Source organism: Salmo trutta, chromosome 17, assembly GCF_901001165.1.
Source record: "Salmo trutta chromosome 17, fSalTru1.1, whole genome shotgun sequence".
Lineage (NCBI taxonomy): Eukaryota > Metazoa > Chordata > Actinopteri > Salmoniformes > Salmonidae > Salmo > Salmo trutta.
Genome location: NC_042973.1, coordinates 4,005,138 through 4,026,997, shown reverse-complemented (window position 1 = coordinate 4,026,997; position 21,860 = coordinate 4,005,138). Strand labels below are relative to the sequence as shown.

Genomic DNA, 21,860 nt, shown 5'->3' with positions numbered 1-21,860 from the left:
TCAGTTTACCAGGATTTCTATCAGCATGTTAAATGTGCAACCAGAGGGAAAAAAATTCTAGGCCACCTTTACTCCACACACAGAGACGCCTACTAAGCTCTTCCTCGCCCTCCATTTGGCAAATCTGACCATAATTCTATCCTCCTGATTCCTGCTTACAAGCAAAAATTAAAGCAAGAAGCACTAGTGACTCGTCTCTAAAAAAGTGGTCAAATGAAGCAGATGCTAAACTACAGGACTGTTTTGCTAGCACAGACTGGAATATGTTCCAGGATTCTTCCGATGGCATTGAGGAGTACACCACATCAGTCACTGGCTTTATCAATAAGTGCATTGAGGACATCATCCCCACAGTGACTGTACCCCAAACCCCATACTGTACCCCATACCCCAACCAGAGGCCATCGATTACAGGCAACATTCGCACTGAGCTAAAGGGTAGAGCTGCCGCTTTCAAGGAGCGGGACTCTAACCCAGAAACTTATAAGAAATCCCGCAAGCCCTCTGACGAACTATCAAACAGGCAAAGTGTCAATACATGACTAAGATCAAATCGTACTACACCGGTTCCGTCACTCGTCGGATGTGGCAGAGCTTGCTATTACAGACTACAAAGGGAAGCACAGCCGAGAGCTGCCCAGTGAGCTAAATAACTTCTATCCTCACTTCGAGGCAAGTAACACTGAAACATGCATGAGAGCATCAGCTGGATGACTGTGTGATCACGCTCTCCACAGCCGATGTGAGTAAGACCTTTAAACAGGTCAACATTCACAAGGCCGCTGGGCAAGATGGATTACCAGGACATGTACTCCGAGCATGCACTGACCAACTGGCAAGTGTCTTCACTGACATTTTCAACCTCTCCCTTTCTGAGTCTGTAATACCAACATGTTTCAAGCAGACCACCATAGTCCCTGTGCCCAAGAACACTAAGGTAAGCTGCCTAAATGACTACCGATGAAATGCTTTGAAAGGCTGGTCATGGCTCACATCAACACCATTATCCCAGAAACCCTAGACCCACTCCAATTTGCATACCGCCCCAACAGATCCACAGATGATGGAATCTTTATTGCACTCCACACTGCCCTTTCCCACCTGGACAAAAGGAACACCTTTGTGAGAATACTATTCATTGATTATAGCTCAGCATTCAACACCATAGTACCCTCAAAGCTCATCACTAAGCTAAGGACCCTGGGACTAAACACCTCCCTCTGCAACTGGGTCCTAGACTTCCTGACGGGTCGCCCCCAGGAGGTAAGGGTAGATAACAACACATCTGCCATGCTGATCCTCAAGACGGGTGTCCCTCATGGGTGCGTGCTCAGTCCCCTCCTGTACTCCCTTTTCACTCATGACTGCATGGCCAGGCGCAACTCCAACACCATCATTAAGTTTGCTGATGACACAACAGTGTTAGGCCTGACCACGATGAGACAGCCTATAGGGAGGAGATCAGAGACCTGACCGTGTGGTGCAAGGACAACAAACTCTCCCTCAACATGATCAAGACTAAGGAGATGATTGTGACTACAGGAAAAAGAGGACCGAGTACGCCCCCATTCTCATTGACGGGGGTGTAGTGGAGCAGGTTGAGAGCTCCAAGTTCCTTGGTGTCAACATCACCAACAAACTAACATGGTCCAAGCACACCCAGATAGTCGTGAAGAGGGCACGACAAAACATATTCCTCCTCAGGAGACTGAAAAGATTTGGCATTGGTCCTCAGATCCTCAAAAGGTTTTACAGCTGCACCATCAAGAGCATCGTGACTGGTTGCATCACTGCCTGTTATGGCAACTGCTCGGCCTGCGACCACAAGTCACTACAGAGGGTAGTGCGTACGGCCCAGTACATCACTGGGGCCAAGATCCCTGCCATCCAGGACCTCTATACCAGGCGGTGTCAGAGGAAGGCCCTAAAAATTGTCAAAGACTCCAGCCCCCATAGTCATAGACTGCACGGCAACCGGTACCGGAGCGCCAAGTCTAGGTCCAAGATGCTTCTGAACAGCTTCAACCCCCAAGCCATAAGACTCCTGAACAGCTATTCAAATGGCTACCCAGACTATTTGCACCCCCCCATACGCTGCTGCTACTCTCTGTTCTTGTCTATGCATAGCCACTTTAATAACCCAACCTGCATTTACATAACTACCTCAATTACCTCGACACCGGTGCCCCCGCACATTGACACATTGACTCTGTACCGGTACCCCCTGTATATAGTCTCCACATTGACTCTGTACCGGTACCCCCTGTATATAGCCTCCACATTGACTCTGTACCGGTACCCCCTGTATATAGCCTCCACATTGACTCTGTACCGGTACCCCCTGTACATAGCCTCCACATTGACTCTGTACCGGTACCCCCTGTATATAGTCTCCACATTGACTCTGTACCAGTACCCCCTGTATATAGTCTCCACATTGACTCTGTACCGGTACCCCCTGTATATAGTCTCCACATTGACTCTGTACTAGTACACCCTGTATATAGTCTCCACATTGACTCTGTACCAGTACCCCCTGTATATAGCCTCTACATTGACTCTGTACCGGTACCGCCCGTGTATAGTCTCCACATTGACTCTGTACCGTAACACCCTGTATATAGCCTCCACATTGACTCTGTACCGTAACACCCTGTATATAGCCTCCACATTGACTCTGTACCGTAACACCCTGTATATAGCCTCCACATTGACTCTGTACCGGTACCCCCTGTATATAGCCTCCACATTGACTCTGTACCGGTACCCCCTGTATATAGCCTCCACATTGACTCTGTACCGTAACACCCTGTATATAGCCTCCACATTGACTCTGTACCGTAACACCCTGTATATAGCCTCCACATTGACTCTGTACCGGTACCCCCTGTATATAGCCTCCACATTGACTCTGTACCGGTACCCCCTTTATATAGACCCGCTACTGTTATTTACTGCTGCTTTTTAATTACTTGTTTTTCTTATCTCTTACTTTTTTTAAAACGTATTTTCTTGAAACTGCATTGCTGGTTAAGGCTTGTATGTAAGCATTTCATAGGTAAGGTTGTATTGTTGTATTCGGCGCATGTGACATTTGGATTTGAACACGTTACTATGAATTTATCTTGGTGTTGGATGGATGGATGGATGGATGGATGGATGGATGGATGGATGGATGAATGGATGAATGAATCACTGAATGATTGGGTGGGTGAACGGATGGATTAAGGATGGATGATATATGATGGCTAGGGTTTATTTTCTTTGGGGTGTTTGGTTTTCTCATTAATTCAAATGGGGTTTTATTCTAAAGATTGTGGCTTTGTTCCAATATCCACACTTGCAATACCATTTAGCCTCAGGCAATATATTGAGCCTACATTCTAAGTAGAACATAGGCTCTGTTTGAGAAGGTTTAGGGTGTGAGTCCCAAATATCTCTCTATTCCCTATGTAGTGCACTACTTTTTGACCAGGGTCCATAGGGGCTAAGGTTCCGTTTGGGATGCAGCCTTGGTGAGGTGAAGTTTCCATGCTGTACCATGTTGGCCGTGAATGAATAGATTCATTAATTAGAAAATGTTGTGTCGATGAGGGAATTTACTGCATGGGAAGACTTGATCTAACAGACCACAATAGATTGAATTTACATTGAGTTCATTAACTAACACGTTAAAGACATGGTGGAGTAGAGCGGAAACGGGTAGACTGGAACACTAGGATACTCCAGCAGATAGACAGGACAAACATCAGACAAACAAAGCAACAATGAAGGGTTGAAGTTCCAGACTTGTCCATGCTGCAAACACATTGGAACCAAATCCCATTGCTCTGTCAATGATAAATGACTCAATGATTCATGAATCAATTAATAACGAATCAACTGTTTTCTCTATATCAGGCAGTTCAGTAACGTTGAAATCGCCGTTGACTTACTGACGTGTACCATCCTGATCTGTAGCAGTACACGCCTCAGTGGAGATGCATCAGTCAGACAGCACTGTGCTCTGTCCCTCCATCTACCCCTCCACTGTGCTCTGTCCCTCCATCTACCCCTCCACTGTGCTCTGTCCCTCCATCTACCCCTCCACTGTGCTCTGTCCCTCCATCTACCCCTCCACTGTGCTCTGTCCATCCATCTACCCCTCCACTGTGCTATGTCCCTCCATCTACCCCTCCACTGTGCTCTGTCCATCCATCTACCCCTCCACTGTGCTATGTCCCTCCATCTACCCCTCCACTGTGCTCTGTCCATCCATCTACCCCTCCACTGTGCTATGTCCCTCCATCTACCCCTCCACTGTGCTCTGTCCATCCATCTACCCCTCCACTGTGCTCTGTCCATCCATCTACCCCTCCACTGTGCTCTGTCCATCCATCTACCCCTCCACTGTGCTCTGTCCATCCATTCACACCTCTACCGAGGTGCCAGGATCAAACAGTGTATTTCCTGTTCCTTCTGTTTTTCATCCCAAATGTGAAAACAGCAGCAGGATGGAGAATAGAAACGGTTGTATTGCACTGCAACTCTCTACCTCACGCTATCACTCACTGCTGCTGGGACCTCCCTAGAAATTATCACACTACAATAGTATTCTTTCTCAGTACACTCCTCACTGTCTTCTTGGGCAGAACTTTAGGCTCCCTTACGAATCACCACGCTGTCTCTTGTCTCATTAGCTCTAAGCTAACCATAGCAACTAAACAGTAGAAGAACCAGTCGCTGACGACCCCGCTTAAAACGCCTCAAATTGAATGCAACGTGTCATTAGGAAGATGATAATTGATGTTTTTGGTTGCTAGAGAGCGTTAGAGGAAATTGGTTTTAAATTTTTCTGTCATTTCGCATATCTTGTTGAAATTAATTTTTGTACCTGAATAATACTGTTCACTGTGGAGGTTTGTATTCTTTATTATCAAGATGGATCGTTGATCTCAAATGACTTGTTATTGTTCTTCTGTCTCAACGTGAGTAGATTTCACTAGTGTTACATCACACAGTACTCGTCCCGTAGGGCGGCGCACAATTGGCCTCAGCGTCGTCCGGGTTAAGGTTTGGCCGGGTTAAGCCGTCATGGTAAAATAAAAATGTGTCCATAACTGACATGCCTAGTTAAATAAAGGTTAAATAAATGTTAAATAAAGGTTAAATAAAGGTTAAATAAAAATGATATTACACGGTAGGTTCTGAACACACTGTCTGGAAATAAAATCTATAGAAAGAGGTGGGATCCTCTAACATTGTAAATCTGACTGGTAAACTCATGGGTATTTCTGTGGCGTTTCATCATGCAGTATACTCTGTCATGTTCAGTGGGGCACAAAGGACAAATTAGTGTTTCTTATTGGACAAGTCCAGGAAAGTTACTTCCTGTTTCAGTCAGTTTTCTTCAGTTTGGTACCAAGTGAACATTACCCAACATTCTCTTCTTCTCTGCAGGACGGTGGCGGCCACCAACATGAACGAGACCAGCAGTCGCTCCCACGCTGTGTTCAACATTATCTTCACCCAGAAACGCCTCGATGCTGAGACTGATAACACCTCAGAGAAGGTAGGAGGGGCGTCGTCTCAGCCCCAGGGGGTCTCTCTTCATATACAGTACAATAAAATGCAACCAGAGCTCTCTCCTCATCCCTTCTCAAAATATCAGAGAGATGTGATATGCCAAGAGAGAGGATGGGACGAGTTTGAGAAAAATACATTTGAGATTCATCCCATCTCTCTTAGCTGCTTGAAGTCTGTGACTTTAAGCCTGTTGAAAAAAAGCTATTCATCGCCGTTTTTTATCAGCTCTTGCATCCAGTTGTGGGGCTGCCGCTTGCCTCTGAGTCTGAGGGCACTTGGTAATGTGTCTATGGCATTGTGAGGGAGGGTATCTTGTGCCAACTGTTGAATGAATTAGTGTGAAAATAAATTACTTTAGCTGCGTTTTCAGTCAACTCATGCATTTCCCTGCGCTACCATTGATGTTTCTGTCACAGGTCAGCAAAATCAGCCTGGTGGATTTGGCCGGCAGCGAGAGGGCCGACTCCACAGGAGCAAAAGGGACCCGGCTCAAGGTTTCTCCCTCCTCTTCCTCCTCTTCCTCCTTCTCCTCTCCCTCTGCCTCTCTGTTGCATAGTTTTCAAGTTTTTAGTCTATTTGTCATATGTAATGAATACATTTAAAATCTTGCAATTGGATATACTGCTGGCAATGAGGACCCCTATACCTAGGGTGTATATTGGTGAAGTGATTGAGTTGCTGTTGACCATATTGACCATATTGACCATATTGACCATGTTGACCATGTTGACCATGTTGACCATGTTGACCACGTTGACCACGTTGACCATGTTGACCATGTTGACCTTGTTGACCTTGTTGACCATATTGACCATGTTGACCACGTTGACCACGTTGACCATGTTGACCATGTTGACCACGTTGACCATGTTGACCATGTTGACCATATTGACCATGTTGACCATATTGACCACGTTGACCATGTTGACCACGTTGACCATGTTGACCATATTGACCATGTTGACCATGTTGACCATGTTGAACACGTTGACCATGTTGACCATGTGGTGGCAGGTAGCCTAGTGGTTAGAGCTGACAAGGTAAAACTCTGTCGTTCTGCCCCTGAACAAGGCAGTTAACCCACTGTTCCTGGGCCGTCATTGAAAATAAGAATTTGTTCATAACTGACTTGCCTAGTTAAATAAAGTTGTTGACCATGTTGACCATATTGACCATGTTAACCATGTTGACCATGTTAGTCATATTGACCATGTTGACCATATTGACCATGTTGACCATGTTGACCATGTTAGTCATATTGACAATGTTGACCATGTTGACCATGTTAGTCATATTGACCATGTTGACCATGTTGACCATGTTAGTCATATTGACCATGTTGACCATGTTGACCATGTTAGTCATATTGACCATGTTGACCATGTTGACCATGTTAGTCATATTGACCATGTTGACCATGTTAGTCATATTGACCATGTTGACCATGTTGACCATGTTGACCATGTTGACCATGTTGACCACATTGACCATGTTGACCATGTTGACCATGTTGACCATGTTGAACATATTGACCATGTTGAACATATTGACCATGTTGAACATATTGACCATGTTAGTCATATTGACCATGTTGACCATGTTTACCACATTGACCACGTTGACCATGTTGACCATGTTAGTAATATTGACCATGTTGACCATGTTAGTAATATTGACCATGTTGACCATGTTGACCACATTGACCACGTTAGTCATATTGACCATGTTGACCATGTTGACCATATTGACCATGTTAGTCATATTGACCATGTTGACCACATTGACCATGTTGACCACATTGACCATGTTGACCACATTGACCATGTTGACCATGTTGACCATGTTGAACATATTGACCATGTTGACCATATTTACCACATTGACCACGTTGACCATGTTGACCATGTTAGTAATATTGACCATATTGACCATGTTGACCATGTTAGTCATATTGACCATGTTGACCATGTTGACCACATTGACCACGTTAGTCATATTGACCATGTTGACCATGTTGACCATATTGACCATGTTAGTCATATTGACCATGTTGACCATGTTGACCATGTTGACCACATTGACCATGTTGACCATATTGACCATGTTGACCATGTTAGTCATATTGACCATGTTGACCATGTTGACCATATTGACCATGTTGACCATGTTAGTCATATTGACCATGTTGACCATGTTGACCATGTTAGTCATATTGACCATGTTGATCATGTTGACCATGTTGACCATGTTAGTCATATTGTCCATATTGGCCATGTTGACCATGTTGACCATGTCGACCATGTTGACCATGTTGACCATGTTGACCATGTTGACCATGTTGACCATGTCGACCATGTTGACCATATTACTCCTTGACTGCTACAGGAAGGAGCGAACATCAACAAATCATTGACCACTCTGGGGAAAGTAATCTCTGCTTTGGCAGAAGTGGTACGGATCATTTTTATGTAATATATCAAACATGCATCATTCATAATTTTTTTGACAATATAAGGTGGAAATTAAAGTTTCTCTTTTGTTATTCGCTTTTGTAGGATTCTGCACAAAATAAGAACAAGAAGAAAAAGAAAGTGGAGAGTCACATCCCTTACAGAGACTCTGTGTTGACCTGGCTACTGAGAGAGAATTTAGGTAGGCATCTTTAACTTTACAGAGACTCTGTGTTGACCTGGCTACTGAGAGAGAATTTAGGTAGGCATCTTTAACTTTACAGAGACTCTGTGATGACCTGGCTACTGAGAGAGAATTTAGGTAGGTACCTTTAACTTTACAGAGACTCTGTGATGACCTGGCTACTGAGAGAGAATTTAGGTAGGAACCAATAATCAGGCATCTGAGAGAGAATTTAGGTAGGAACCAATAATTTTGTTTGTGAGAGAGAATGTAGGTAGGAACCAATAATCTGGTTTGTCAGAGAGAATTTAGGTAGGAACCAATCATTTGGTTTGTGAGAGAGAATTTAGGTAGGAACCAATAATTTGGTTTGTGAGAGAGAATTTAGGTAGGAACCAATAATCTGGTTTGTCAGAGAGAATTTAGGTAGGAACCAATCATTTGGTTTGTGAGAGAGAATTTAGGTAGGAACCAATAATCTGGTTTGTGAGAGAGAATTTAGGTAGCTAAAGACAGCTGTTATAACCTCCTATTAGTTCTAGTGTATGCACAGTGTGTAACAGATCCTAATTTATCTAACAGATCCTAATTTATCTAACAGATCCTAATTTATCTAACAGATCCTAATTTATCTAACAGATCCTAATTCATCTGACAGATCCTAATTCATGTAACAGATCCTAATTCATCTGACAGATCCTAATTCATCTGACAGATCCTAATTCATCTAACAGATCCTAATTTATCTGACAGATCCTAATTTATCTAACAGATCCTAATTTATCTAACAGATCCTAATTTATCTAACAGATCCTAATTCATCTGGCAGATCCTAATTCATCTGACAGATCCTAATTTATCTAACAGATCCTAAATTATCTGACAGATCCTAATCCATCTGACAGATCCTCTAACAGATCCTAATTCATCTGACAGATCCTAATTCATCTGACAGATCCTAATCCATCTGACAGATCCTCTAACAGATCCTAATTCATCTAACAGATCCTAATTCATCTGACAGATCCTAATTCATCTGACAGATCCTCTAACAGATCCTAATTCATCTGACAGATCCTAATTCATCTAACAGATCCTAATTCATCTGGCAGATCCTAATTCATCTAACAGATCCTAATTCATCTGACAGATCCTAATTCCTCTAACAGATCCTAATTCATCTGACAGATCCTAATTCATCTGACAGATCCTAATTCCTCTAACAGATCCTAATTCATCTGACAGATCCTAATTCATCTGACAGATCCTAATTCATCTGGCAGATCCTAATTCATCTGGCAGATCCTAATTTATCTAACAGATCCTAATTCATCTGACAGATCCTAATTTATCTAACAGATCCTAATTCATCTGACAGATCCTAATTCATCTGGCAGATCCTAATTTATCTGACAGATCCTAATTCCTCTAACAGATCCTAATTCATCTGACAGATCCTAATTCATCTGACAGATCCTAATTCATCTGGCAGATCCTAATTCATCTGGCAGATCCTAATTCATCTGGCAGATCCTAATTTATCTGACAGATCCTAATTCATCTGAACTCCTTTCTTGTTCAGGGGGAAACTCTCGTACTGCCATGGTCGCTGCTCTCAGTCCAGCTGACATCAACTATGACGAGACTCTCAGCACACTCAGGTAAAGGAACAGGAGGATGAGAGCGCTCTCTCTCTCTCTCTCTCTCTTTCTCTCTCCCTTTCTCATCATGCCAATGATCCTTTCCCCTCAACAGGTACGCAGACCGAGCCAAACAGATTCGCTGTAACGCTGTGATCAACGAGGACCCGAACAATCGATTGGTTCGTGAGCTGAAGGAGGAGGTGGGCCGTCTGAGGGACCTGCTCCTATCACAGGGCTTGGGAGACATCCTTGAGAGTAAGGGCTCATCCAATGGGCTGTCCTGGCCTTACACCTCAATTTAAATGTTATACTGTAATCATGATCGGGGTAGCTACGGTTGCAACATTCTGGTAACTTCCCAGGTTTTCCAGAAAGATTCTGGAATCGGGAAGGGAGTGAGCAGGAAATCCAGATTCCTCCAAACAGGATTCCTGGAAAACCTGGGAATTTGGAGAAAGTTACTGGAATTTAGCATCTCTGTAGAGCTAGAGATGGTGTAGCTATTTAGGGTGGAAACCACATCTCAGTCAGAAGTGAACATCCACAATGGAAATCACTAGCTATTCACTCACTGTTCCCCCCCAATGTTTCTCTCTCTCTCCTGCCCACTTCCTTGGCACTCACAGTCTCCGGTCTCCTTTCTGTCCTCTCTAATCACTTCACACTCTCTCACAAACCTCCTTCAGTCTGTGTGTTAACAGAAGATTGTGTGGATCAGTCTAACTTACTCTCCTTACTTACCCCTCTTGTGACTAATGAGTTTCAATGGCAAATTAGGATGCAAAACAACCAAGCATATGAATTCAACTCAGAGAAGGATTGAAACCAAGACGGGTACTTTAGGAATAAAACAAGTCTGATTGATATGGACTAACTACTTATATGTCATTTTGTTCCTAGCTAAATGTACATATCTACCTCAATTACCTGGTTACCACCTGCACATTGACTCAGTAACTGGTACTCTGTGTATATAACCATGTTATTACCTGGTACTTCCTGTATATAGCCATGTTATTACCTGGTACTCTGTGTATATAGCCATGTTATTACCTGGTACTCCCTGTATATAGCCATGTTATTACCTGGTACTTCCTGTATATAGCCAAGTTATTACCTGGTACTCTGTATATAGCCATGTTATTACCTGGTACTCTGTGTATATAGCCATGTTATTACCTGGTACTCTGTGTATATAACCATGTTATTACCTGGTACTCTGTGTATATAGCCATGTTATTACCTGGTACTCTGTGTATATAGCCATGTTATTACCTGGTACTTCCTGTATATAGCCATGTTATTACCTGGTACTTCCTGTATATAGCCATGTTATTACCTTGTACTCCTGCACATAGACTCAGTACTGGTACTCTGTGTATATAGCCATGTTATTACCTGGTACTCTGTGTATATAGTCATGTTATTACCTGGTACTCTGTGTATATAGCCATGTTATTACCTGGTACTCTGTGTATATAGCCATGTTATTACCTGGTACTCTGTGTATATAGCCATGTTATTACCTGGTACTTCCTGTATATAGCCATGTTATTACCTGGTACTTCCTGTATATAGCCATGTTATTACCTTGTACTCCTGCACATAGACTCAGTACTGGTACTCTGTGTATATAGCCATGTTATTACCTGGTACTCCGTGTATATAGCCATGTTATTACCTGGTACAAAGCATGTGAGAAATAACATTTGATTTGATATACAGCAACCTAATCTGCCATTGAAAACAGTACCTGTGTGGTTCTACAACCATGGTTAGCAGCATCAGTATGTTAGCAGCACCAGTATGTTAGCAGCATCAGTATGTTAGCAGCATCAGTATGTAGCAGCACCGGTATGTTAGCAGCACCGGTATGTTAGCAGCACCAGTATGTTAGCAGCATCAGTATGTAGCAGCATCAGTATGTAGCAGCACCAGTATGTAGCAGCATCAGTATGTAGCAGCACCAGTATGTAGCAGCATCAGTATGTAGCAGCATCAGTATGTTAGCACCACCAGTATGTTAGCAGCACCGGTATGTTAGCAGCACCAGTATGTTAGCAGCATCAGTATGTAGCAGCATCAGTATGTAGCAGCACCAGTATGTAGCAGCACCGGTATGTTAGCAGCACCAGTATGTTAGCAGCATCAGTATGTTAGCAGCACCAGTATGTTAGCAGCATCAGTATGTTAGCAGCATCAGTATGTTAGCAGCACCGGTATGTTAGCAGCATCAGTATGTTAGCAAGCATCAGTAGTGTAGCAGCATCAGTATGTTAGCAGCATCAGTATGTAGCAGCATCAGTATGTTAGCAGCATCAGTATGTTAAGCAGCATCAGTATGTTAGCACCACCAGTATGTTAGCAGCATCAGTATGTAGCAGCATCAGTATGTAGCAGCACCAGTATGTTAGCAGCATCAGTATGTAGCAGCATCAGTATGTTAGCAGCATCAGTATTGTAGCAGCATCAGTATGTTAGCAGCATCAGTATGTAGCAGGCATCAGTATGTTAGCACCACCAGTATGTTAGCAGCACCAGAATGTTAGCAGCATCAAGTATGTTAGTGTAGCGTGGTTCGTTCTGCGTTGTGTACTTTTAATCAGGACACTGCCACAACTGGAATTATGATGGTTGAATCATGTTTATTGGTCCTGCACACGAAGAGACAACACACAATAGGTTAGCCCTCGGTGCAGTCACAGCTCTCGGGCACCTTGCTAGCTGAAGGTCCGGCAAAAGAGCGGGAACTGCATACATACATTCAGTGCCCAAGAGCACACTATACAATACAGTTAAAATTATATACAACATATTCGGAACAAATAAAAGACATACCTGCACACGAAGAGACAACACACAATAGGTTAGCCCTCGGTGCAGTCACAGCTCTCGGGCACCTGCGTGACCACATAGCAACTCACTCAAACACGGTCCCAAATACTCCCGAGTTACAATAGGTACCCTAATTAGCGAGCTTGGTGAAAGTTAACATAATCTTTATAATTGTTCACATTGTAACAAAACATATAATTGCGTAAACAGCACTTTATGTAACTTTACCACAGTTTTATATTGCCAAATTACGGCGCCAAGGACAACATACCTTGCTAGCTGAAGGTCCGGCAAAAGAGAACGATAAAAGGGTCCGTAAGTAAGTACCAAAAATATACAAACTTTTACAATTAGGTTGTATTTACATTATAGATATCAAAAAATGTTTGTACACCGAAAAATAACATTAACTATGCTGCTGTAATTAAATAAAGAAAACACATTGAATTATTATTATTATTGTTATTAACTTATTAACATCCCCTCTTGACCTGGCCTACTTGAACTGTCCTTGTGTGCAACTTGGTGCATAATCTAGGGGAACAACATCACTCTACTACATTAGCAGCATCAGTATGTTAGCAGCAGCTGTATGTTAGCAGCATCAGTATGTTAGCAGCAGCTGTTCAGCTAACACTGAATGAATGATTTAGTCTCTCACTGTGTTCTCCTGTCTCTCACTGTGTTCTCCTGTTTCTCACAGTATTATCCTGTCTCTCACAGTGTTTTCCTGTCTCTCACTGTGTTCTCCTGTTTCTCACTGTGTTCTCCTGTGTCTCACAGTGTTTACCTGTCTCTCACAGTGTTTTCCTGTCTCTCACTGTGTTCTCCTGTCTCTCACTGTGTTCTCCTGTGTCTCACAGTGTTTACCTGTCTCTCACAGTATTTTCCTGTCTCTCACTGTGTTCTCCTGTCTCTCACTGTGTTCTCCTGTCTCTCACTGTGTTCTCCTGTTTCTCAACTGTTTCTCTACTGTTTCTCTCTACTGTTTTCACTGTGTTCTTCTGTCTCTCACTTTGTTCTGTCTCTCAGTCTGTTCTCCTGTCTCTCACTGTGTCCTCCTGTCTCTCACTGTGTTCTCCTGTCTCTAACTTGGTTCTCCTATCGTTAACTGTGTTCTCCTTTGTCTGTCTCTCTGTCTCTCTCTCTCTTTCTCTCCCAGCGTACAAGGGGCCAGCGCTTGGCACTGACGTTGCTGGTTTGAAATGTGTGTTTCTATATCTCTCTACTTGTTCTATATCTCTCTACTGTTTCTATATCTCTCTACTGTATATCTCTACTGTTTCTATATCTCTCTACTGTTTCTCTCTACTGTTTCTATATCTCTACTGTTTCTATATCTCTCTACTGTTTCTATATTTCTCTACTGTTTCTCTCTACTGTTTCTCTCTCTACTGCTTCTATATCTCTTTATTTGTAAAACATTTTATTTCACCTTTATTTAACCAGGTAGGCTAGTTGAGAACAAGTTCTCATTTACAACTGCGAGCTGGCCAAGATAAAGCAAAGCAGTGCGACAGAAGAACAACAACACAGACATACACATGGAATAAACAAGCGTACAGTCAATAACACAATAGAAAAAAAAAGAAAGTCTATATACAGTGTCTGCAAATGGCATGAGGAGGTAAGACAATAAATAGGCCATAGTAGCAAAGTAATTACAATTTAGCAGATTAACACTGGAGTGATAGATGAGCAGAATGATGATGAGCAGATGATGGTGTGTAAATAGTGATACTGTGTGCAAAGAGCAGCAAAGTAAATAAAAACAATATGGGGATGATGTTGGTAGTTGGGCTATTTACAGATGGACTATGTACAGCTGCAACGATCGGTTAGCTGCTCAGATAGCTGATGTCTAAAGTTAGTGAGGGAGATATAAATTTCCAGCTTCAGCGATTTTTGCAATTCGTTCCAGTCACTGGCAGCAGAAAACTGGAAGGAAAGGCGGCCAAAGGAGGTGTTGGCTTGGGGATGACCAGTGAGATATACCTGCTGGAGCGTGTGCTACGGGTGGGTGCTGCTATGGTGACCAGTGAGCTGAGATAAGGCGGAGCTTTACCAAGCATAGACTTATAGATGACCTGGAGCCAGTGGGTCTGGCGACGAATATGTAGCGAGGGCCAGCCGACTAGAGCATACAGGTCGCAGTGGTGGGTGGTATATGAGGCTTTGGTGACAAAACGGATGGCACTGTGATAGACAACATCCAATTTGCTGAGTAGAGTATTGGAAGCTATTTTGTAGATGACACCGCCGAAGTTGAGGATCGGTAGGATAGTCAGTTTTACTAGGGCAAGTTTGGCGGCGTGATGGAAGGAGGCTTTGTTGCGAAATAGAAAGCCGATTCTAGATTTAATTTTGGATTGGAGATGTTTGATATGAGTCTGGAACGAGAGTTTACAGTCTAGCCAGTAACCTAGGTATTTGTAGTTGTCCATGTATTCTAGGTCAGAACCGTCCAGAGTAGTGATGCTAGTCGGGTGGGCGGGTGCGGGCAGCGAACGGTTGCATTTAGTTTTGCTAGCGTTTAAGAGCAGTTGGAGGCCGTGGAAGGAGTGTTGTATGGCGTTGAAGTTCGTTTGGAGGTTAGTTAACACAGTGTCCAAAGAAGGGCCAGCAGTATACAGAATGGTGTCGTCTGCGTAGAGTTGGATCAGGGAATCACCCGCAGCAAGAGCGACATCGTTGAAAAATACAGTTAAAAAAGTTGGCCTGAGATTTGAACCCTGTGGTACCCCCATAGAGACTGCCAGAGGTGCAGACAACAGGCCCTCCGATTTGACACACTGAACTCTTTTTGCAAAGTAGTTGGTGAACCAGGCGAGGCAGTCATTTGAGAATCCAAGGCTATTGACTGCCGATAAGAATGTGGTGATTGACAGAGTCGAAAGCCTTGGCCAGGTCTATGAATACAGCTGCACAGTATTGGCTCTTATCGAAGGAGGTTATGATATTGTTTAGGACCTTGAGCGTGGCTGAGGTGCACCCATGACCAGCTCGGAAACCAGATTGCATAGCGGAGAAGGTACGATGAGATTCTGAACGGTCAGTGATCTGTTTATTAACTTGGTTTTCAAAGACTTTAGAGAGGCAGGGCAGGATGGACATAGGTTTGTAGCAGTTTGAGTCTAGAGTGTCACCCCTTGAAGAGGGGGATGACCGCGGCAGATTTCCAATCTTTAGGGATCTCGGACGATACGAAAGAGAGGTTGAACAAACTGGTAATAGGGGTTGCAACAATGGCGGCGGATAATTTTAGAAAGAGAGGATCCGGATTGTCTAGCCCAAGCTGATTTGTACGGGTCTGGATTTGGGTGAAGGAGAAGCTGGGGAGGCTTGGGCAAGTAGCTGCGGGGGGTGCGGAGCTGTTTGCCGGGGTTGGTGTAGCTAGGAGGAAAGCATGGCCAGCCGTAGAGGAATGCTTATTGAAATCTTTGATTATCACATGGATTTATCGTGGATGTTTTGTGCTGGTCTTTTCTCTCTACTGTATTCTCTACTTTTTCACTGTGTTCTCCTGTCTCTCACTGTGTTCTCCTGTCTCTCACTGTGTTCTCCTGTCCTCTCACTGTGTTCTCCTGTCCTCTCACTGTGTTCTCCTGTTCTCTCACTTTGTTCTCCCTGTCTCTCACTGTGTTCTCCTGTCTCTCACTTTGTTCTCCTGTCTCTCACTGTGTTCTCTGTCTCTCACTTTGTTCTCCTGTCTCTCACTGTGTTCTCCTGTCTCTCACTTTGTTCTCCTGTCTCTCACTCTGTTCTCCTTCTCTCACTGTGTTCTCTGTCTCCTCACTGTGTTCTCTCACTGGTCTCTCACTGTGTTCTCTGTCTCTCACTGTGTTCTCCTGTCTCTCACTGTGTTCTCTGTCTCTCACTGTGTTCTCCTGTCTCTCACTGTGTTCTCCTGTCTCTCACTGTGTTCTCCTGTCTCTCACTGTGTTCTCCTGTCTCTCACTTTGTTCTCCTGTCTCTCACTGTGTTCTCTGTCTCTCACTGTGTTCTCCTGTCTCTAACTGGGTTCTCCTATCGTTAACTGTGTTCTCCTTTGTCTGTCTCTCTGTCTCTCTCTCTCTTTCTCTCCCAGCGTACAAGGGGCCAGCGCTTGGCACTGACGTTGCTGGTTTGAAATGTGTGTTTCTATATTTCTCTACTTGTTCTATATCTCTCTACTGTTTCTATATCTCTACTGTTTCTATATCTCTCTACTGTATCTCTCTACTGTTTTTATATATCTCTACTGTTCTATATCTCTCTACTGTTTCTATATCTCTCTACTGTTTCTATATCTCTCTACTGTATCTCTCTACTGTTTCTATATCTCTCTACTGTTTCTATATCTTTCTACTGTTTCTATATATCTCTACTGTTTCTATATCTCTCTACTGTATCTCTTCTGTTTCTATATCTCTACTGTTTTTATATCTCTCTACTGTTTTTCTCTCTACTGTTTCTATATCTCTCTACTGTTTCTATATCTCTCTACTGTTTCTATATCTCTCTACTGTTTTTCTCTCCACTGTTTCCTATATATCTCTACTGTTTTCTATATCTCTCTACTGTATCTCGTCTACTGTTTCTATCTCTCTACTGTTTCTATATCTCTCTACTGTTTTCTATATCTCTACTGTTTCTATATCTCTCTACTGTTTCTATATCTCTCTACTGTATCTCTCTACTGTTTCTATATCTCTCTACTGTTTCTATATCTCTCTACTGTATCTCTCTACTGTTTCTATATCTCTCTACTGTATCTCTCTACTGTTTCTATATCTCTACTGTTTCTATATCTCCTCTAACTGGTTCGATAAATCTCTCTACTGTTTTCTATATCATCTCTACTGTATCTCTCTACTGTTTCTATATTCTCTACTGTTTCTATATCTCTCTACTGTTTCTATATCTCTCTACTGTTTCTATATCTCCTACTGTTTCTACATCTCTACTGTTTCTAATCTCTTAATGTTTCTATATCTCTCTACTTGTTTCTAAATTATTCTCCTCACTTTCTTCTATAGTTTCTATATATCTCTACTTTTTTTCTCTCTACTGTTTCTATATCTCTCTACTGTTTCTATCTCTCTACTGTTTTTCTCTCTACTGTTTCTATCTCTCTACTGTTTCTATCTCTCTACTGTTTCTATATCTCTCTACTGTATCTCTCTACTGTTTCTATATCTCTACTGTTTCTATATCTCTCTACTGTATCTCTCTACTGTTTCTATATCTCTCTACTGTTTCTATATCTCTCTACTGTTTCTATATCTCTCTACTGTATCTCTCTACTGTTTCTCTCTACTGTTCTATAATCTCTACTGTTTCTATATCTCTCTACTGTATTTCTGTACTGTTTCTCTCTCTACTGCTTCTATATCTCTTTATTTGTAAAACATTTTATTTCACCTTTATTTAACCAGGTAGGCTAGTTGAGAACAAGTTCTCATTTACAACTGCAAGCTGGCCAAGATAAAGCAAAGCAGTGCGACAGAAACAACAACACAGACATACACATGGAATAAACAAGCGTACAGTCAATAACACAATAGAAAAAAAAGAAAGTCTATATACAGTGTCTGCAAATGGCATGAGGAGGTAAGACAATAAATAGGCCATAGTAGCAAAGTAATTACAATTTAGCAGATTAACACTGGAGTGATAGATGAGCAGATGATGATGAGCAGATGATGGTGTGTAAATAGTGATACTGGTGTGCAAAAGAGCAGCAAAGTAAATAAAAACAATATGGGGATGATGTCGGTAGTTGGGCTATTTACAGATGGACTATGTACAGCTGCAACGATCGGTTAGCTGCTCAGATAGCTGATGTCTAAAGTTAGTGAGGGAGATATAAATTTCCAGCTTCAGCGATTTTTGCAATTCGTTCCAGTCACTGGCAGCAGAAAACTGGAAGGAAAGGCGGCCAAAGGAGGTGTTGGCTTTGGGGATGACCAGTGAGATATACCTGCTGGAGCGTGTGCTACGGGTGGGTGCTGCTATGGTGACCAGTGAGCTGAGATAAGGCGGAGCTTTACCAAGCATAGACTTATAGATGACCTGGAGCCAGTGGTCTGGCGACGAATATGTAGCGAGGGCCAGCCGACTAGAGCATACAGGTCGCAGTGGTGGGTGGTATATGAGGCTTTGGTGACAAAACGGATGGCACTGTGATAGACAACATCCCAATTTGCTGAGTAGAGTATTGGAAGCTATTTTGTAGATGACACCGCCGAAGTTGAGGATCGGTAGGATAGTCAGTTTTACTAGGGCAAGTTTGGCGGCGTGATGGAAGGAGGCTTTGTTGCGAAATAGAAAGCCGATTCTAGATTTAATTTTGGATTGGAGATGTTTGATATGAGTCTGGAACGAGAGTTTACAGTCTAGCCAGTAACCTAGGTATTTGTAGTTGTCCATGTATTCTAGGTCAGAACCGTCCAGAGTAGTGATGCTAGTCGGGTGGGCGGGTGCGGGCAGCGAACGGTTGCATTTAGTTTTGCTAGCGTTTAAGAGCAGTTGGAGGCCGTGGAAGGAGTGTTGTATGGCGTTGAAGTTCGTTTGGAGGTTAGTTAACACAGTGTCCAAAGAAGGGCCAGCAGTATACAGAATGGTGTCGTCTGCGTAGAGTTGGATCAGGGAATCACCCGCAGCAAGAGCGACATCGTTGAAAAAATACAGTTTAAAAAGTTGGCCTGAGATTTGAACCCTGTGGTACCCCCATAGAGACTGCCAGAGGTGCAGACAACAGGCCCTCCGATTTGACACACTGAACTCTTTTTGCAAAGTAGTTGGTGAACCAGGCGAGGCAGTCATTTGAGAATCCAAGGCTATTGACTGCCGATAAGAATGTGGTGATTGACAGAGTCGAAAGCCTTGGCCAGGTCTATGAATACAGCTGCACAAGTATTGGCTCTTATCGAAGGAGGTTATGATATTGTTTAGGACCTTGAGCGTGGCTGAGGTGCACCCATGACCAGCTCGGAAACCAGATTGCATAGCGGAGAAGGTACGATGAGATTCTGAACGGTCAGTGATCTGTTTATAACTTGGTTTTCAAAGACTTTAGAGAGGCAGGGCAGGATGGACATAGGTTTGTAGCAGTTTGAGTCTAGAGTGTCACCCCTTTGAAGAGGGGGATGACCGCGGCAGATTTCCAATCTTAGGGATCTCGGACGATACGAAAGAGAGGTTGAACAAACTGGTAATAGGGGTTGCAACAATGGCGGCGGATAATTTTAGAAAGAGAGGATCCGGATTGTCTAGCCCAAGCTGATTTGTACGGGTCTGGATTGGGTGAAGGAGAAGCTGGGGAGGCTTGGGCAAGTAGCTGCGGGGGGTGCGGAGCTGTTTGCCGGGGTTGGTGTAGCTAGGAGGAAAGCATGGCCAGCCGTAGAGGAATGCTTATTGAAATCTTTGATTATCATGGATTTATCGTGGATGTTTTTGTGCTGGTCTTTTCTCTCTACTGTATTTCTACTTTTTCACTGTGTTCTCCTGTCTCTCACTGTGTTCTCCTGTCTCTCACGTGTTCTCCTGTCTCTCACGTGTTCTCTGTCTCTCACTGTGTTCTCCTGTCTCTCACTTTGTTCTCCCTGTCTCTCACTGGTTCTCCTGTCTCTCACTTTGTTCTCCTGTCTCTCACTGTGTTCCTCTGTCTCTCACTTTTTCTCCTGTCTCTCACTGTGTTCTCCTGTCTCTCACTTTGTTCTCCTGTCTCTCACTCTGTTCTCCTGTCTCTCACTGTGTTTCTGTCTCTCACTTGTGTTCTCCTGTCTCTCACTGTGTTCTCTGTCTCTCACTGTGTTCTCCCTGTCTCTCACTGTGTTCTCTGTCTCTCACTGTGTTCTCCTGTCTCTCACTGTGTTCTCCTGTCTCTCACTGTGTTCTCTGTCTCTCCTGTGTTCTCTGTCTCACTTTGTTCTCCTGTCTCTCACTGTGTCTCTGTCTCTCACTGTGTTCTCTGTCTCTAACTGGGTTCTCCTATCGTTAACTGTGTTCTCCTTTGTCTGTCTCTCTGTCTCTCCTCTCTCTTTCTCTCCCAGCGTACAAGGGGGCCACAGCGCTTGGCACTGACGTTGCTGGTTTGAAATGTGTGTTTCTATATTTCTCTACTTGTTCTATATCTCTCTACTGTTTCTATATCTCTACTGTTTCTATATCTCTCTACTGTTTTTCTCTCTACTGTTTTTATATATCTCTACTGTTTCTATATCTCTCTACTGTTTCTATATCTCTCTACTGTTTCTATATCTCTCTACTGTATCTCTCTACTGTTTCTATATCTCTCTACTGTTTCTATATCTTTCTACTGTTTCTATATATCTACTACTGTTTCTATATCTCTCTACTGTATCTCTTCTGTTTCTATATCTCTACTGTTTTTCTCTCTACTGTTTCTATATATCTCTACTGTTTTTATATCTCTCTACTGTTTTTCTCTCTACTGTTTCTATATCTCTCTACTGTTTCTATATCTCTCTACTGTTTCTATATCTCTCTACTGTTTTTTCTCTCCACTGTTTCTATATATCTCTACTGTTTCTATATCTCTCTACTGTATCTCTCTACTGTTTCTATCTCTCTACTGTTTCTATATCTCTCTACTGTTTCTATATCTCTACTGTTTCTATATCTCTCTACTGTTTCTATATCTCTCTACTGTATCTCTCTACTGTTTCTATATCTCTCTACTGTTTCTATATCTCTCTACTGTATCTCTCTACTGTTTCTATATCTCTCTACTGTATCTCTCTACTGTTTCTATTTCTCTAATGTTTCTATAATCTCTTACTGTTTTCTATATCTCTCTACTGTTTCTATATCTCTCTACTGTATCTCTCTACTGTTTCTATATCTCTCTACTGTATCTCTCTACTGTTTCTATATCTCTACTGTTTCTATATCTCTCTACTGTTTCTATATCTCTCTACTGTTTCTATATCTCTACTGTTTCTACATCTCTACTGTTTCTATCTCTCTAATGTTTCTATATCTCTCTACTGTTTCTAATTCTCTCTACTGTTTCTATATATCTCTACTTTTTTTCTCTCTACTGTTTCTATATCTCTCTACTGTTTCTATCTCTCTACTGTTTTTCTCTCTACTGTTTCTATCTCTCTACTGTTTCTATCTCTCTACTGTTTCTATATCTCTCTACTGTATCTATCTACTGTTTCTATATCTCTACTG

General features: G+C 42.7%; 1 protein-coding gene across 1 annotated transcript in view; it reads left to right on the top strand.

Annotated features, from left to right (window-relative positions):
• LOC115151467 (kinesin-like protein KIF1A) overlaps window positions 1-21,860 on the top strand; it is a gene marked incomplete in the record, with an annotated part of 143,354 nt that overhangs the window by 42,906 nt on the left and 78,588 nt on the right. The window contains 6 exon segments of the mRNA XM_029695430.1: window positions 5,440-5,551; window positions 5,982-6,059; window positions 7,951-8,016; window positions 8,121-8,217; window positions 9,782-9,860; window positions 9,955-10,097. Of these exon segments, the coding sequence (XP_029551290.1) occupies window positions 5,440-5,551; window positions 5,982-6,059; window positions 7,951-8,016; window positions 8,121-8,217; window positions 9,782-9,860; window positions 9,955-10,097 (575 nt within the window).